Source organism: Cygnus atratus, chromosome 19, assembly GCF_013377495.2.
Source record: "Cygnus atratus isolate AKBS03 ecotype Queensland, Australia chromosome 19, CAtr_DNAZoo_HiC_assembly, whole genome shotgun sequence".
NCBI lineage: Eukaryota > Metazoa > Chordata > Aves > Anseriformes > Anatidae > Cygnus > Cygnus atratus.
In genome coordinates, this window is record NC_066380.1 from 1,072,817 (window position 1) to 1,091,988 (window position 19,172).

Sequence of the window (19,172 nt, forward strand, 5' to 3'; positions counted from 1 at the left end):
AATCACATCCCAGAGCGGCCTCCCGCGTGCGATGGTGGGATGGGGATGGAGACATGCGGGTGCGATGGCTGCAGGGGCTGCCTGGTGGCAGCACTGTCCCGCGCCCCACTCGGTGCCAGCCCCGCAGCATTGCTCATATCCACCGCCAGCAGCCGGGGCATGGGCAGGGCCGTGTGCAGCCCCGTGCTGCCACTGTATGAAGGGTTATGCATGGTCACATTTCATTCTCCCCACACACCTCTTCTTAAATGCAAAAAAAAAAAAAAAAAAAAAAAGATGGGAAAAAAAAATCTCAACAGGGTGTTGTTCACTCTAAAAACCCTAAGCATGATTTGTGAACTCTCACAGCCTTGGTAATCTCATCAGAGTAATGGGATTATATTTCAAATCACCATGGCCTGTTCATTACACATTTAAACTCCTTTGACAGAGGAAAAGTTAAATAAAATGTGTGCGTCAGCCCTGGTTGACTTTCCCAGTTCTCTTTCTTGATTAGACAAACAGATGCTGAGCTCCAAAATGAAAAAATAATGTGCTCATTTATTCATTTTTCTGACAAGTCACAATAGATTTTTAACTACAAATGAGCACCCTCCCCAGGTGGGGAGCGCAGGGGGTCAGCGCGCGCCGTGCCGCACCACAGCGGGCACTGAGCTGGCGGTGCCCCCACCCACTGCAAGCGGCTGCACCCGCGCGGCCAGCGCCAGGCCGCTGCCATCAGTGCCCAGCGCCTGAGGAAGGTTTCCGAGGAGCCCTGCTGTTTCCGAGGAGCAGGGCTGCGGGTCGACATCCCCATGCCCTCGCATCCTCTGTGCAAGGAGGGAAGCGGTCGGCATGGCCTGGGAGCAGCCGCTCTCCGCGGCCGGCGCAGTGACACCGGTGTCCTGCGTGAGAGCCGAGCAGGCTGGCGGCTGGGCCGCGCACCCGCCAGGGCAACTTTCACACCGAGGAACACTGGGGCTCTATTAGGGAGCCGAAATGCCAGATAATTAGAAATATACCAGCAAACACCATTATTGTCAGGAGAATGCAATTGCATACAGTAATGAAGCAATTATTAATGAGCAACTGCAAGGCTGTCATTAATTTAAGCTTTTCAGGATCACAGGCTAAGGCAAGCTAAATGCTACAGCAGGACAGGGTGGTCAGAGGCAGGAACATGCGGGGCCGCCCCAGGCCCACTGCCCGAACAGACCTGGCACCGTCCTCGTCCTGCGGGCACCCAGCCCACAGCGGCCTTCCCAGCCCCGCGCCCTCACCTCCCCCGAGGCCCTGCCCTGTGAGTGAGCCCTGGGGACGCCTTCATGTGGCGTGGAGACGGCTGGGGGGACTCCTCCGGCAGCGGCACCCGCGAGGTGCCCCTGCCTCGCGCCCCAGCTCGGTGCAGCCCCCCACCAGTGTGCGGCCCCGCGCTGCAATCTGTCACGGCGGCTGGGGCTGCGCGGTGCTGCAATCTGTACCTCGTGTCTGGGCTGTCATCTGACATAATTCCTCCCTGCTGGCATATTGCTGATTTGTGCATAAGTGATGCATGCAATCCACCTGAGTGAGGAGTCAGGGGTTTCGTGATCTGGGGCTGTCAGGGCAGGGTGTTTTAGTGCCTCCTGCGATTAGGTGGAATTGACAGGCCCTGAAAGCAGGGAATTGCACAACAGGGGAATTAACAGCCAGGGACTGAAGTGGAGCGTGGCACTCGTTTAATCTGCAATTTATCAGTTTACATGGCTTCTTGTTGCAGGTAGAAGATTACACTCCAAAAAAGAAGGCTCCCTTTTTTTTTAATTTCACCTGACAGGGAAAAGGAAGAGCAATATTTAGAGGCCGACACATTCCCTGGCCCTGGTGTTTCACTGGCCTGTGCTGTGCTGAGCTGCACCAAGCTGCCTCACAGCACAGTGGCAAGAGCAGCCCCAGTGCCAGGGGCACCCAGAGCACCCAGCCCAGGCTTCAGAATTGCTGAGTTTTGCCTCACCAGGACAAGCGGCTGCTGCCTTGCCTTGCATGAGGGTGGTGCCGTCCCACAGCCTCACGTCCAAACCGTGCCAGGGCAGGGCACTGGCTGAGCATCCCCTGGTGACGCGCCCTGCCTGCAGCCCCTCTCCTTCCCCAGTGCACGCCCTCACCCACCCCTGTCCCACCCCACCAGGAGTGGGTGCAGGTGCTCCCACGTGCCAGCCGTGCCCCTGGGCACTGGCAGGGAACGAGTGGCCCCGGAGCCGTTCTTTGCTCTGCAGATTCCCCGTCCGTAAGTGCCGGGGCGGCTGCAGCCGGCTCCGCGCTGATCGACTGCCAGGCCATTAGTCTGTCCGCACGGAGCAGTTCCTGGAAGCAGAGCTCCAGCAGCGCTCGCCGGCCGAGGCAGAGCTGAGCTCGTGCCCTCTGCCAGCTGCTGAGAGAGCGTCCAGTGCCGCTGCACCCGCCAGGCATCGCCACGGGAAGGGCAAGCCCAGGGCAGGACGTAGTGAGGATGGTGTCCATGTGCCGGGTGTCTCCTGTGCAGGCACAGGCACAAGGTGCCAGCGCGGCCCCTGCGAAGGCTCCCCGGACCACGCTCAGATGCATGGCACACCGGCACCCAGCAGCACACCCACACGCAGGTGCCTGACCTGCTCCAGAGGATGCTCTGCAGTGCAGCAGCCCCGTCCCACAGCTCCAGCTGCCCTGCAAGGGACACAGGAGACGCATCTCTGGCAGAGGAAGCACCAGCCGCTGTGGTGCCTCCTCCTGGCCCCCACCACGCAGCGCGCTCCAATTTTGATAATATCATTAGAGTCTGATAATGGTTTCCAGGAACACTGTAGCCTTTCTGCGAGGTGACAGCCTGTAAAGGCAGCATGACAGATAATGTATTCTACAAGGGTACAATAATGTGACTCCAAGCACATTAAACTCCTTTAATGTGGGTGACATACACCTTTCTCTTAACATACATTATCATCCTGGGGGCACACGCGGCACGCAGCAGCATGGATCCAGCACCCTGTGCTGCAGCCGGCCGCCCTGGCACATGGCCCCCTCACCCTGCCTGCCTCCCGCCTGCCCCTGGTGCCGGTGCCGGTGCTGGTGCTGGTGTCGGTGCTGGTGCCAGCACCCCACACCCCACCATGCAGCCAGGCTCTCCTGCACCCACCATGCTCTCCCTTCCCTGGGTGTGAGGAGGTTAAATCGCGTAATGCAAATGCTTTTGCTGCTTATAAGCAATCTCCTTGGCCTTCTTGGCGGCCTGCTCTGATACTGCAAACCTTTATCCAACCTTATGGTATCAAAGATTATTTATAATGAATTAAATATGTTTTTAGCAGCTTCTTTCCACACTTACTGCCACACTTTCACTGCCGTTTCAACTTAATTAGGGAGGCCTTGCTAAAGAGATGGGAGTAAATGCATCTAAAGAAATATATCTATGTATAAATGAAAAAAGCAGCCACCACAGGTCAAACCAGTACTTTCAATTTATTGCCCTGGTACATTCATTTGTAAATAGCTTTGCCTTGCTGGTTTCTAAGTGCAAGGCTAATGTTGGAGTGCTTAAATTAATAGTGACGCACACCTTTCATTATTGCTATTAAATTAGGTGCTGGGCTTTGATGGATTCACTTGTTGCTGAACTAAAAGCCTTGTAGATGTGGGTGTGCGTATCCATTTGGTTTTACAGCAAATTTAGGTCTTAATGTCAAGGCAGACAGAACTGAGAGAGTTCCTCCTCAGCACGCGCTAATTAGCAGGACGGGCACCTCGCCCCCGTGCCCCTGCTGCGGGGCGGCAGCACAGCTGGCGCGCAGGATGCTGGCCGTGGTGGCTGGCACGGCGCGGTGGCACTGTGGGGCTGCCGGGGCACCGAGCCACCACCCTGGGCATCAGCCCCGCAGGCACTGCGCTGCAGCACCCTGCTGGAGCCGGCGGCCCCCAGTCCCTGCAGACACCGGGTGTTGTGACACCAAGCGTCAGCCCTGACACGTCCTGAGTGCCGTGGCTGACGCAAGCCGGTGTGAGAAGCCCCCCCATGACACCAGGCACGTCAGCGGGGAGCCTCCATGCCAGGAGGTCTGCAGCCAGCTCCCGTCGTGGGGGCTGCGTGCGTCCCTCGCCCTGCCCTCGCCCCCCCCCCCCCCCCCGGGGGTGCCGCTGCCCCGGTGCTGCTCCCTGCCCGCTGCCCTCCCTGCTCTGCTGCCGCTAATTAATCCTGAGGTTTTGCCAGTCGCATCGTGAAGTTCCCGGGCTGGGAGAAAGAGCAGCTTGTCTCCTTGACAGCAGAGAAGAAAAGGGAAAGAAATCGAAGCAGCAGCACTTAGTCCCTTCTCCTGTCAGCCAGACAAGTTGTTTTCATCTCCCTCTGAAGAAGATCATAATGGGACGGGCAAAACTTGGCCGCCTCGGAGCCAGCACCAGTGCTGCTGACGCAGGCAGGCCTGGCTGCTGCCCCGCCGGGAGCCTGTGGGCCCGCCAGGAACAGCGGAACCAGGGCGTCTTCACAGAGAGAACAGCTCAGCGTCCTGCGCGGCCTGACTGAGAGTCGGTGCTGATGCACACAGGGCAGGCTGGTGCTCGGCGCTGTCGTGGCACTGATGCTGGTGCCGGAGGAAAAGCGGCCGTGAGCTGATGGCCTGGCACTGGTGTTGCCACCGGCAGCGCCACCCAGCTCCTTGTGCACCAGGCGCTCATTGCCAGGGATCTCGTTTGTGACTCATCCATTCGGATAATCGCGGTGTTTGGCCACCAACACTGCACCGTGCCCCTGCCCCAAAGCCGGGATGGGGCTGCAGGAAGAGAGGCAGGACGAGGTGCAGGACGGGGCTGCAGGATGCGGAGCAGGACAGGAGCTGCAGGCTGGGCTCTGTGCAGAGCTGCCTTTGTTCTGCGGCGCAGTTCCCACTCCTAGCGTGCCATCTTGAGGCCGCTGACAGGAGCCCTCCGGCGCCGCACCGGCTGCGCGCCCACCACCGCCGCCACACTCCCTGTCCCTGTCCTGGCCATGTTCCCACGTCCGGGGTGGCTCTGCCCGGGGAAGTGGGGACCCCAGCACCCCCGCACGGGGCCGGCGGCTGCTCTGCCCCAGCAGCACGAGGAGCCGTGAGGGCTGCGGGGAGCCCCCCGTGCTCGCCTGTCCCAGACCCCTTCCCCATCCCATGCTGCAGAGCAGTGGTGGCATGGGTGGGATGCGCCTGTGGTGGTGCCCAGGGCATCAGTGCTGGTGGGAAAGCATTGAAAGTGTGCAAGCAGAGCACCTTTGGGATGTCCCCGCTGCTGTTCGGCCTGGGGAAGGGAAGTTTGGGGGGGGGGGGGGGGGGGGTTGGTCAGCGTGGCAGGAGCCAGCCCTGGCATTCACAGAGACTTGGGGCCAGACAGGAGAGCTGGCCTGTTACGGAGCGCTGTCCCAGAGAAATGGACAGACACTTCCCATAGGATGACGTGTCTTACTTCTGGAGAAGAAGCCTCACTGGCTCAGTTAAAAAAATCTCCCATCTTGGCCCTGGCAGCTGAGGGGGCACTGTCCCGCCGTGCTCCCAGGACACCAGGAAGCCCCTCGCCCAGCAGCAGCACGGCACCCCGCTGTGGCGGCACAGGACAGGCTCCTGCACCAGGAGCTGCCGGCAGCACGGTGCCCGTCCGTGCCGTGCCGCCCCGCAGCGGCACGTGTTGCCGCACATTATGCGACAGGCATGCATAAGAAATATTTCAATGCTAATTCTTTTCAAAATGATAAAATTTGTCTGTATTGTAAAATATAAGTCTCTGGGTTCCTGAGAGCTAAAATATTTTAATATATTTCCATGTAAATCTTGTTTTAGACTTTAATATCCTTTTAACATACATTAAAGTTTCAGCATTCCTGAGTACTTGACTATTTTAAGGCGCTGCTCTTTACATGTGGGATAAAAAGGCCTGCCCAGAGGAAAGAGGGGATCGAGGTGTGCAGGATGGCAGCAGAGGAGCAGCAGCCACCCTGCTGTGCCATCAGCACTGCACTGCGGCTGGGGACAAGGGGCCATGCTAGTGCCACCAGGCACCCGAACACTCATGGCACTGTGGTGCTGAGCACTTGGGTGTTTTCACACAGGCAATGAAATGTATTAAAAAAACTCTGCATGTGGTAGCAATTCCATGATTTCTGGTGAACGAGGTAAAAAGTGTTCTGGACAAATAGGTAGCACAAACCTCTAACAAGGGACAAAGGACAGGGACTGCTGCTCTGCCACCGGGAATGCTCCCTGCTGCAGATGTCCCTCTTCCACAGCTCCTCTTCCCCAGCACCTCCCAAGCCCCGCTCTCCTGCCATGCCGTTTGGGAAGCTTCAGTTGCACAGAAAACCATCTTCTTGGAAGCCATTTGCATTCCAGTTTGATGCTTCTCATTGCTTCGCTGCTGGGGGATTAAAATCATCACCGTGCTAAACCCTGGAATGGAAAATAAACAAACAAAAAACGTCGCTGTGAGCCGGTCGCTTCTTGGGGCTCAGACACTTTCCTTTGGCGCAGGGCCCTGGTTCTTCCTTTGTAAAACATTATTATTAGTCAATAAAAGTTAAATCCCCTCGATAAGCCAGCACCCCTGCGGAGGAACAGACGGCCCCCCCTGGCCTCGCTGATTGACTCTGCGCAGCCCCGGGACTGCTCGCGCCTCCGCAAATGGGAAGATCTGATAAAGACCTAATCCAATTACAGCTCCGCACTTGCCAATGTTTGTTCTCTTTTAATGGGACTTCGGGGTTGTTTTTTTTCTTCTCCTGCAGAATTTCCTGCGGTTCTCTGCTCCGGACGACAAAGCAGTGCCAGCTGCAGGAAGAGTGCGGCGGTGGCTCTGCCGGGGCCAGCAGCTGGGTCACCGCCAGGCCTGAGGGGCTCGCGTGCCAGCTCCATCCCGCCCCAGGGCAGAGGTCTCTGTGCCGAGCAGCCCAGGGCACGGTGGGGCTGTGCTGGGGCCACGGAGTGAAGCCCAGGGCCGGTGCGGGCGGTTGCGGGGGTCCCGGCTGGCTCACGGGCTCTGCGCGTGCCCTGGTGCCAGGGCTTGCTCGTGCTCTCTGAACACAAGCGGTCACACCGCACCACCTGCCAGGGACACGGCGCGTGCAACACGCTGCCGTCGGATCAGCCAGCACCACTACTGCCCTCGCCGTCGGGATGTGGCAGGGCAGGCAGTGGCGTGTGGTGGGAGCAGGATTGGGCAGGAGGTGCCGGCAGCGTGCTCTTGGCCACGGGGCTGGGCTGGCACGGCGGGGCCCAGTGTGGAGCCGGTGGTGCTGGCAGGGCCTGACGCTGTGCCGCGTGCCTGCCAGGGACCCCTCCGCCAGCAGCGAGGCTCGGTCACGGGCAGTGTCAGACACATACACACACCCACAGCCACACACACACACACCCTTCCCCATGGCTCCTTTGGTGTTTTAGAGAGAATAAATTGCTAATCAGCTGCCACCCCCTCCTCGGTGTCCTCTGCAGCAACGCTCCAATAATTAATTATAAACTACAATACTGATCAGCTTGCATGTACTCCGTCTGCACTGACAATCATTAACCATAATATGAAATTTATAATGTTGAGACGTGGAACCTGGTGAGATGAACTGCTCTGCTTTTTAATCAGTTTTATGGGATGATATAATGCATTGATCGACAAAGACAAGATACAGTACGTGTTCCTGTGTCTATAGCCGGGCAACCTTATTAATTTAGATTTACAAAGAGTTGCTTGATCTGAAGGGGACAGAGATGGCCAGGCCACCTGGCACAGGACAGCCCTTTGCCAGCCCCCCGGGAACAGCAGAGCTTTCCATGAGGCTGTTGTGATGCCAGGAACCCATGCTGGGGTGGCCCTGTCAAGGTCTTGGCGGTGGTGGAGCCGGCCCCGCACGTGGAGCCGGGCAGCGAGGGCCTGCCCGCGCCTCCCTGCGCCCGGCTGCACCCGCGGCTGGGCATCGCCTCCCGGCCAGCGCGGCCGTGGCGGCCGGACAGCTGGTAGCCATACGAGTGTGCCTTGGGCTGTCATATCGCATTTGCACGCCTCCTCTTGCGCTGCGCCCGGGAGAGGCTGGATTGGTTGTTTTCAGGTCAGGGGCTGCAGCCAGCATAAGAGGAAAATTCCCATTTCCCCACCAAGCCGTTAACCGTGACGTGGCCTGGCCCCGCTCCTGGGCCTTGGTGTGGGCAGAGTGGGGCTGTGCCGCCACCCCCGGCCCCACACCCCGTGGGGCGCTGGGGGCACGCGTGTCCTCATCCTGTCCCCAGGGCAGAGCCCAAGCCAGCCACGCACCGGGCACCGCCAGGCACCTCCCTGTCTGCCACGGGGACCCTCCACCACCACCAGCTGTCGTGGGACCCGTCTGATTTGTAAAATCCTACTCGGAACAGTTGGTCACACAGAGCAGGACAAGCCCATGGCACATGAAGCTGTGCCTGCAGCTCTGAGGACAACCGAGCAGCTTCTGAGCGCACTCAGCGCTGCGCCAGTGTTTGACGGGCACGGCTAATCCCCTTAGTCCAACATCAGTCCCGCAGAAAGCAGCTGAAGAGCTCAAAACAGATCCAATTGGTACAGAAAGGGAATGTAATTAGTGCCAGTTAGCACAGCTTTATGGAAAGTGGGTCTTGTCAAAAAATTTGGTTTCATTCTTTTAATTTAAAAGTTTAACTAATGAAAGTAACTGGGAAGCTGTGGTATACTTAAGTTTCTGTTAGGCGTTTGATTTAATAGTACATGACGTTTTGATTAAAAAATTAGCTCTATATAATATCAATAGAGCACACATTAAAAGGATTAAGAATTGGCTGACTGACAGGTCTCAAAAAGTAGTTGTCAATGGGGAATCATCACCGAATGAAGATATTCAACATTTTCATCCACGATCTGGAAGTAAATATGAAATCACTGCCGACACGACTTGCGATGACAAGGACAGGGGAGGTGAAACCAGCAACGTCAGGGGGGGCAGCAGGGCCACTGCCCTGTGCACCAGCCCCTTGGAGGCACCTCCTGGGGGCCAGGGGCACCAGGCAGCCCTGGGTGGGGGGCCCTGAGCAGCACACAAGTCCTGCCCGGCCGGAGCGGTTTTGGGAGGCACAGGCCGGCCCCGAGCTGTGTGGGGCAGGGTTTGCTGGGTGCTGCAGCCTGGCCACGCACCAGTGAGCGGGAATTGTTCATGGGGGGGCAGGGGAAGAGGGCAGTGAAGGAACAGCACTGGCAGTGCGGTGAATTGAATGACCGGCGTGTCTCCGTCTGGTTCCACCTGGAGCATCGCTTTGCCCCGAGCACCAGGGCAGGGGCAATGGGGCGCTGGACCTGCACCCCCTGGGGCACAGCCTGCTGGTCCCCAGGGCCCCTCAGGGACACAGCAGTGGTGCTGAGAGGTCAGGGCTCGGCCAGCTGCCCGACAGCCCCCGGGCCCGTGTCCAGCCACCAAGGGACACAGCTGGTGCCGCCGCAATGGCCCTGCAGGAGCCTCACACCCGACACCTCCTCAGCCCCTCTCACTGCAGCACCCAGCCCCTGCGTGGCGCCAGCCTCCACCTCGACTGAAGATCTGGGCACCCCGTTTCTTACAGCAGCTTAACAGAAGGAAAACCTGCTGCTGATAGAGCCGTTTCGTCCCTCCAGCTCTGCGCTGTGAAGAGCAGCAGCCACCTCTGCTGGAGCGGCAGGCCGGGAGGACTCACATCGTGTCTCGGCAGCCGCTCTGCACCGAGCTGCTCTGGCGTGCCGGCAGCGAGGGCACTGCCCACGTCCTGTCCCACACAGCTCCTGTGCGTCGCCTGAGCAGACAGGATTTCGGGGGATGGAGGGTACACGCGTGCCAGCACCGTGCCCCGTGCCGATGCCGTCCCAGCCCCTGCACCGCAGGCGCGGCCGAGGCACCATCCCTCCGCTGGCCTTCAGCAGACGGAGATTTTTGAAAGGCAAATCTTTATTAGTGCAGTGAATGTGTCTAACCCGCATTAATTCCCAATTGCGAATGCTTTCAATTAGCGACTGCAGGCACTCGGAGTGCTGGATGTGTTCATTAGTGACATGGCCTTGCGGCTCAGTGACAAGTGGGATGACAAACCTGTCTGAGGGACTCGTAAGGGCTTCAGCTGTGGCAAAGCTCTTGCACTAGCAGAGGGAGAGGGAAGTGGAGCTTCCCCGGGTGCCTGCAGTGGTGTGGGGACACACTCCCAACGCTGGGCGGACGGACCCCGCGGGACTGTGCACGATGGCAGCGCCGGCGGCAGAGCAGCCCCGCACCCACAGCCTGGTGAGGGTGAACCGGTGCCCTGACGGGTGCAGGCTGGTGGAGGAGCCCCCTCTGCCTGGGCCTCAGCACATCCATCACCAGCAGAGGCATTTGCAGAGCCTCTGGGGCCACCGCAAATGCTGAGTCCTCAAAATCCTGCCTGAGCAGATGGCCCTGAGTCACCTCCAGAGGCACCTGGGGAGCAGAAGGACTTGTCCCATCCCTGCCCGTGGGCAGGGGGCTGCACAGCCCTGGCAGGGCTGCAGCGCTGCCCGAGCTCAGCCTGCGGTGCAGATTTACCCTCTGGGCACCGCCGCCCTCAGCAGACAGTGGGGCTTAGCCACGCACCCAGCCGCAGCACCCACAACAGCCCTGCAACGGCGCTGTGCTTTCACAGGGCTCTGCTGGCCCAATAAAAGATTATCAGCTAAATAAAACAAGAAGTGAGTGATGCCACTATGCCCTGCTGGATTGAAATTGTGTGAGCAAAGTGGTTTTCTCAGGGAGATTTATTTCCGCTGCCGGATGCAGGCAGCCAGCCCAGCGGAGAGAATAAGCCTTTTGCTCCGAGGCCACTGCTCCCTCCTGAAGTCAGCAGTTGGTTTTTATCTCATTTTTGAGGGAATCAGAACAATAAAGGAAATATAAGCAGATATTCGCTCAACACTAGCGGGTGGAGGTGTGCACACGAGTGCACGTACACACGCACACTGCCAGGAGCCACGCGCTCCAGCTTCTGCCGTGGGTCCTGCCCTCCACCACACCAGCAATGCCCAGTGCCCACGCTGGACAGGATGGGGACTGAATCACCGTGATTTGTCTTCCCAAGGTGGGTTCCTGCTGCCCTATTGTTGGGTACAAAACACTGTTAGCCAGCCCCCAGGGGCAGTTAGTGGGAAGGGGGCGATGCACTGACCTGGTGCGTGCAGAGCAGTTACAGAACTGACCGTGGCAGCATGATTTGAGCTAAAGCAGAGCCAGCTGTTACAGTATTTTAAGTACCAACAACCCAAACTCGGCTTGTGCTGAGTTACAAGGGAGCACCTCCAGTCCCCAGCGCTGCCCCATGCCTGGGGCAGTCTCCCTGGCCCCGTGCTGCTGCGGGGCACAGCCGCTCTGGCAGCAAAGCCCAGCAGCCGCTCACCAAATGCTTTGCTTCACCCCGCGCCGGCACTCACTGGCGGCCACCAAGCAGAAGGCAGCGAGGCTGATGTCTCCTCTGTGCCAGCAAGCTCTGCACCTGACCGCAGATGCTGCCGCTCCTGCTTTCAGTGCTGAGCACCACACGGAGGCTGCACGTGGACAAGGATAAGCCCCCGTGGACGTGGAGGTCCTCGGAGGAGGCTGTGAGCTCTGCCCTGGGTGATCGCCCACGGTCAGGGACAGAGCCCCCAGGCTCCCCCCACACCGCAGCCTGCAGGGAGCAACCAAGGCACCCAAACACCACATCCGAGATTATCAAATTTCTGCTGCTCAGAGCGATCCCCCTGCAGACGTCACAGCAGAACAGGAGCCTTAAACCGCTCGCCTTCACCTCTCCCACTGTGAGCTTCGATTTCAGATACCGTCACCCCGTAATAAGTGGGCACCAATATCTGCTCCTGCACAAGTCCTGCTCGCTGGAAAGCATGCCATTATATCTCCAGTAATTGTAAATATTGTAAAGTGCTCGAGTCAGCAGTCTTGCTGAATTTTGCTTTCAACATCTGCAGCCCTATAAATCTTTGTCTCCTTCAGGTGAACTGTGCTCTCCACTCAGGCTCCCATTTACATCCTTCAGCACAGTCACCCACAGCAGCTCCCAGCCCCGACCCCACCGCCTTTGGCTGCCCTTGGGGACGGGGCCATGAGGGACCTGCTGGCCTCCCAGGAGCCGCGGGCAGCCCCGGCTCCACCAGCGCCGTGTGGCCGCGCTGCCATGGGCCCAGTGGCCACCGGCACCGTTTGCTTTGTGCCAAAACCCTTCCAGTCACCAGACCTTCACTGGGCTTTTTTTTTTTTTCAATTGTTTTCAAAACAGATTTCATGTGGTCCCAAAATGAGACCACGATTGTAAATTAAAGTGTAATTAGCCTTTACGCTTTTATATTCATTAACTCTTCTCTGTTAATGATGCAGAGGCTGGAGTACAAACCCAGCATTATGAAACCACATCCAGGAAATAAAATAGTGATTTAGATAATGGCCAGAATGTATTGCTACTTACACATAATTAAACAAATGCTCAATTTACACTTGGAAACATGAATGAATGTTGATTAACCCCAGCCCAACGACTCCGCTGGCGACGCGGGTAAGTAAGTGGCCGCGCTGCCGGCAGGGCAGGGCAGGGCAGGGCCAGGCACCCGCTGCCCCAGCGCATCTGCCCGGCCCAGCTGCTGCAGCACAGCCGGGCCCGCGGCCGCCCCAGCCTGGGCACACGGGCGGCTCCGGCGCTGCAGGTCAGTGCCAAAAACTGCCCTGGCACAGCAGCCGTGTCCCTGCTGCTGCGTGGCTGGGGCAAGCACCAGGACTGCCGCTGCCGGACCCAGCTCCTCGTGGGGAGCCGAGGGGCTGCAGCGGTGCCGCAGCGAGGAGGCATCGCCTCTGCTCCGCCTGAGCGGGGCTGCGGGGCCGCCGGCGGGCTCTGCCTCCACTCCTGCACAGGCTTTGTCTCCCAGTCCCGTGAGCCTCCTGCCCTCCAAATGTGCCAGTTACTATGGAGACGTCGCCTCGTTAGCACAGGAGGAGCTTAACGAAGTCCACTTGTGCAGGATAATGTTATTTGCTGCTGCAGATCCGGATGCAAGGAACACAGGTGGGGGCACAGATGGGCCCCTGCTCCATCTCCTGCCCCTCGTGCCCACGGCCACTGCGAGCCTGGCACCACGCTCTGCGTGGCCACGAAGCGAGCCCAAGGAAGGGACGTGGCCACACAGAGGGCTCATGGCCCTGCCATAAGGAGCTGCAGGAGCTGGAGATGGTTCCAGTGCCAAGCGGGGCTCCCGTAGTGTTTCCTGATGCGGTCAGCTACGGGTGCCTGGCCAGGTCAGGGCAGCTTCTGCTCCTGGGGCTCTTACTGGGGAAAGGGGCTGGCAGCAGCCCTGCAGCACAAAGCCACCTCCATCCCGGGCCTCCCCCAGCCCTCCGCGGGCGACAGGGCGGAGGCGGCGGACAGGACAGGCGCTGGTGGAGACCTCTGCTCCCAGGAACGTGTGGTTCATGGATCGTTGACTCAACAGGCCATAATGGCTCCATCTATCGGGGTCAATACGGGTGCCTTTGACACATGATAGACAATAATTGCTCCTGCTTAGAGACTTTTTAGTTCATGGATCATTGACCTGATGGGCTGTAACAGCTCCGAAGGAGGCCGCTAACGCACTGTACACCCCTGCGCTTAAAAGCCCTCAGGAAAGAGCCGTGGCATGAAACCATGGCACTGCCACACCAGCGGGCGCCAAGGCCCGTGCAGGGCCGCCTGTTAGAGGTTAATGCCCAGGGGCAGGGTCCAGGCCTTGGCCTCTGCCAGAGCAAAGGCGCGGGCGTTGCTGCGGCAGAAGAGCGCTGGCAGGGAGGAGCGCGGCGCTGAGCTCCTGGGACTCGGCCGCGTGGTGGCAACCAGCCCTCGCAGCCCCACAGCAGGCAGCCCCAGCACAGGCACCAGCCCGGCTCTCGACCAGGCAGCCCTCCCACGGCAAGGCCAAGTGGGAGTAGCAGCCAGGGGAAAGGCCACGGCATCCCCGCAGTACCAGCACCCCTCGAGGGCCGCGGGACGCGACCAGCACATGGGGACGGGCTCTCCTCCCAGGGCCCGGAGCTCCCCTCTGCGCTGGCAACTTCCAGGTATATGATTTAATGAAAGGCACAATAAGAAGTGAAACAATTAGAATTTCTGCCTCATTATCATGGTAATCTTATCAGTTGGATAATGAGGTATTAATGGAGATTTAATGTGCCTCTCATAACAGAATCCCTTGGAGAAAACACATAAGGAAATTGCTGTAAATCCACTTAATGATGGAAAGGTCCCCAAACGCCATATTCCAGAGGATGAAAAATGCCGGATGCAAATGAGAGAGAATCAAGGTCAATAACGCTGCGGGGACCCAGCGGAGGGCGGCCGCGGCCGGGCGGCGGAACCGGCCCCGCTGCTCGGCGCCCCGGGGCGGGGCGGGGCGGGGCGGGACGGGACCGGGACCGGGGCCCGGCCCGGCGCTGCAGGCGCCTCGCGCGGCCGCCAGGGGGCGGGCGAGGGCCGGCGGCGGGGGCCCGGGGAGCGGCCCGGTACCGCCGGGGCAGGCGGGGCGCCCGCTCGGCAGGGGCAGGGAGCCCCGGCCCTGCCGCAGCGGAGCCCTTTCGCAGGGCCCCGCCGTGTGACCGAGGAAGCGAAGGGAAAGGCTGGCTGAAGCGGGAGGAGAGCGGCGCCTCCCCGGTGCCGCCCGGTCCTCGTGCGATGGCACCTGCGGCACTGCCGCTGCTCCGGGGAGCGATGCAGAAAGAGGAAGCCTGGTCAGGTAAACTGCTCTCCTTTTAATCAGTTTTTTACAGAACAGTACATTAATAACCATGTTAGAGACAAGATGGGTTTCCTGTGTACAAGATTGTGCAAGCTCATTAATTTAGATTTATAAAGGCTTTACCAGTCTCAAAGAGGAGAGGCAGTACAAAGCTTTTAAATAGAGGTAAAGCACAATTAAAAGGTACAGAACACACATTACTAACGCAGCAGAGATTAATTCTCAAGTAGTACAGGCTCAACCAGGTTACCAGCTGTTACCCGAATCAGAGCATCCTTCCCCCTCCTTGTCCGCCGTTTGCCTGCTGCTCCAGCTCTCCCGTCATGCTGCCAGCCTCAGGCTGTGCAGTGGGTACAGCAGCACGGCCACATACGTTACACTCGATTTCACACACACATGCTTCACTTGCTTGAAGCTTTGCGGCTAAACAGGTCTGCCTTCTCCTGCTGCTCCTTCTCCGGCCCACCAGCCTTCCCCTACACGCCACTCGGCTCTACCGCGGCGGTGAGTTCTCAAACCTCTGCTGGAATTTTGCTTACAGAACACCGATGTTTTCAAGGGATACAAACCAACACTGTGCTCGCCAGAAACCCACCTACAGGAAAGGGGATCACGATAGTGGCTTTTTTTCCTGAAATTTATGGCAGTTACATTCAGCATTTGGTAATATAAGGTCTTTAAAACAAAAACCTTTAAACCTAAATGATTAATAGGTCATACACATTCCAATTCTCCTTAAAGAGGATCTAAAAAAAGCCTTAAAGAGAAAACTCCTGTAGAGTTAGGAGCAAAAAAGGAATCTCCTGGGGATGAAAGAACCAGCCCTTTTCTTTCACTCTGCTACCCCCCAAAAAAGGAAAACACCACCTTTGCAAAAATTAACAGGCGTAGTCATTGTTTAATTTGGCAGTTTCTCCAGACACGCTAACACCCAATGCTGAAGTCAATGACCAAACCCCAAGTCCATGAATGCAATCTACTTACTGCTAATGACCTCCCCCCAGCCCCTTTCCCTCAGGGTGTTCCATTCATTCTTCAGTGGTTGAAGTAATTTTAACAGAAAGCACCAAGTTTACAGAAACAGGTGTACGTGGTTGGCTGGCACCTTTTGGCAACAGTTCTGTTACTTTTGGTCCTTTATGCACTCTTTTCACATTTACTATTGCACACCAAAATCTAACAACATCACTTCCTATACACGTAATTTATCATTTTAAAACAAAATGTTATGGGACACCAGGGGAAAATATTAAGATGACATTACAAGGTTTTTAATTCTTTGGAAAGCCTAATTCTCTAACTACACCTAGCAATACTATATAATGGACTTTCAGAGCAGGTAAAAAAAAAGGCAAAGGACCATCTTGCAATGCATACTCTCAGCTAATCTGGGGCTCACCGAAACACTTCCTGGTTTAAAAATGTTTTTAAAAAATTACTCCAGTTCTTCTAATCATTTTTCTACACAGAAAAGCAAATTAATAAAAATAATGAAGAAAATGGTTCTTGCCACTTCCATGAAGGAAAGCAAATCTGAAAGACCAGATGATGATGATCAAACTCTGTTTGCCAAGCTTGCAAACGGGATGCAATGCACGGGGTCATCACCAGCTTAGGTGTCGTTGTGCCATCTTTTAAACTAGTAAGATTTAGAACAAGACTGATTTAAGGATCAAATATTATCCTCAACTAAAACCCAAACTTCAGGAGTAAAAGAATTTTCATACACTGGTCTTAACATCTCAGATATTCAAGTAATAATTACGTATTATAGGACACTTCAATATAAATAAATTTATATTGCTTTTAGATATGATCTGGCCATATCTTTTTCGAGGGCATATTTGTGCTTCACTGCTGTGTGTTATCAGTCAGGGCTGTGCTTGCAATATTAAGTTACATGTTCAGCACCAAAAACCCATCAAGGCTAAATAACCAGAATGTTGCAGTGGTACACACACTGAGTTTCCACAGTAAGGCAGATCAGAAGAATTCCATTTCTATTGAGTGTTGCTCCTCCACACAATCAAGTCTCTAATAAAGGAGAAAGACTATTAAAAAAAAAAGTTACCATTCCACTCTTTCACCTGTGATTAGCTTGGCAAAAATGCTATACTGAATTACATATAGAGCCCTAGAAAATTTCTTTAATTATGCCTTGACAAGCAGCACAGCCAAATCAAGCACTTGATACTTTACATAAATTGTTCTAATTTCAGTTAACCAAGTGATTTTAAGTACTAGTTCCTTACAGGTTTTAATCATCAAAATGCACACACACAAACACGCACACAAAACCCAACAAAAAAAGCAAAACAACAACAACAAAAAGAACATATTTTGTAAAGAATGTTGAGAAAGATTTTGTTTCCTTTACCGGTCACAGACACCAAGTCTTAACACATCCCTCTGTCAGAAGTGCACCGAACACTCCAGGAAGAGCAAGGAATAATACTGACATGAAAAAGTTAAACGCTCACTGTCCTTTTTCAGCGTAATTCTAACCAAAAAAGAACAGCAATTGCTTATATACAGGTGACAACCACTGGCCATCACTCAGACCATTTCATTCATGAAAAATTTATGGGGTGTTGTGCATAAAAACGTCTTTGAATTCATAATTACCAGTTTAAGGGAAAGGTGGGGTGAGAAATCTATAAAACACCCTGACCTGATGTCATGATATGTTTCATAAAGAACAGTGTTATATTTTAAAATATTTTATATGAACAGTAAAACTTGCACTGCTGCATAGCAGACAACATGAAGAACATTTAGTAAAAACATTCACTGAAACCCCTGGCATATGTATTTAACGTCACTAATCAAAATATATATTACAGCCCAAGGTTTTGTTAAGGATCTCTGTTTGGGGTTTGTACAGTATACACAATATTTCAGAAAAAAATATTACAGTAAGGTATTATTACTCCTTTTTATATTAGACTTATCTATTGTAACTTACAGTCCCTCTCCTCTATATATTCAAACCTTTATAACACCCTAATGCCCTAGCCAAAAAGCGTTTAGCTATCAATTAAGCCCTGTCTATTATAAATTCCAGTTTCAGAAATTTCAGTAATTACATTTGAATAAATAGTTTAGTTTGTCCTTTTTTAATCTTGAGATCTCTCCTTTTGAGAAAGTCCTTTCATTTACCAAAACACAGTGCTTAACAACCTGTTAGAGGTCAGAGAGGCTTTTGCTTGTTTATTTAAAGGATAATGAGTCCAAAGATAACTGCAATGCATTAAATATAGTTATATAATATTTACATTGTCCTCTCAGATTTTAAATTTAGGTGAAATACAATTGGTAACTAATGTCACCTACTACAAACTTGCAGTGTGGCTGGTGTTTTATTAATAAAAGGTGTATTAAGCTAGAAAGTATACTAAGTGGTTGCCCTGATTCTTCTTGTTTCAGTATTCCATTAGAAATGAAGTGAATTATTCACGTGAGTGAGAATTCAGGAAAAGGGGTGATGAAAAAAAACATGGAGACTTTTCTGCATATTTTGAGATTCCAAAATACCTGAAAACCGTGGTCCCTTTTACAGTGCCAGTATCTACAGGGGAGAAAAACGCAACCAAAAGAGAAGAGGAAAACCTGTTAAATTAATTTGATTAGTAAAGGTGTGTTTTAAAATGCCGCAATTCTGTACAATATTATATACAAGGAAAGTTTCTTCTTAGCTTTTGCAGCTGTTGTACATTCTTATAGACTCTTCTGCTAACAGTCTGCCCGTGTATGTGCTGTTTGAGTTACTTGCGATCATCAATAGTCTTAATGAATTCAACTGCTGCTGTGAACTGCATCCACCAGTAAGATTCTTCTCCAGATAAACAGTTGGCATAGAAACTACTAATGTACTGAACAGTGGACAGCAAGCAAGGTGGATTTGCCTGAGGGTTAAAGAAGAAAAAGATAGTTAGCTTTGCAAACAAACTGTAGAGAATTGTAAGATACATAGTAGTACAATTCTATTTCTGCAGTGATCCTCACAAATATGTACGTGATTATGCAATACATCTGTAGGATAGTGACTGCTTATCCAGACCACCCCCTTTTCACATCCTCAGAAGACATCTGACTTGGTGAAAGGAGCATTTTTCCAACAAGGAAAAACAACTAACAGGCCAAGAGAAAGAACAACAAAGGCAGAATCTATAAAAGCCATCACAGATTTCAACACATGGAATAGCCTATTATTTTAGAATTTTATACATCACAGACCATTCTCCAAACCCTCATGCTTCAAAAAAATGCAAGTCATTACTAATGTGGACCTTGGTTGTCGAAGAGGACAACATTAAGCATGCACAGATAACAGAGGCTGATGGACACAAAAAAAAAAAAACACCGCCCAAAACAACAACTACAAAAAAGAACCATCAGCATCACTCCAACAATGCCTGGCCCCAATTTCCTTGGTTCCAACTAGCAAAGTTTGCTTGGATTCAAAAACCGTA

The 19,172-nt window shown here is 54.2% G+C and overlaps 1 protein-coding gene across 21 annotated transcripts in view; it reads right to left on the minus strand.

The window, feature by feature from the left end:
• Nucleotides 1-14,693: 14,693 nt before the first annotated feature.
• GAPVD1 (GTPase activating protein and VPS9 domains 1) overlaps nucleotides 14,694-19,172 on the minus strand; it is a 32,844-nt gene continuing 28,365 nt past the window's right edge. For all 21 annotated transcript variants that reach the window (XM_035555401.2, XM_035555407.2, XM_035555410.2 and 18 more), the window contains one exon: nucleotides 14,694-18,605. In XM_035555401.2, the coding sequence (XP_035411294.1) occupies nucleotides 18,465-18,605 (141 nt within the window). In that variant the 3' untranslated portion in view covers nucleotides 14,694-18,464. The remainder of the gene's footprint in view (nucleotides 18,606-19,172) is intronic.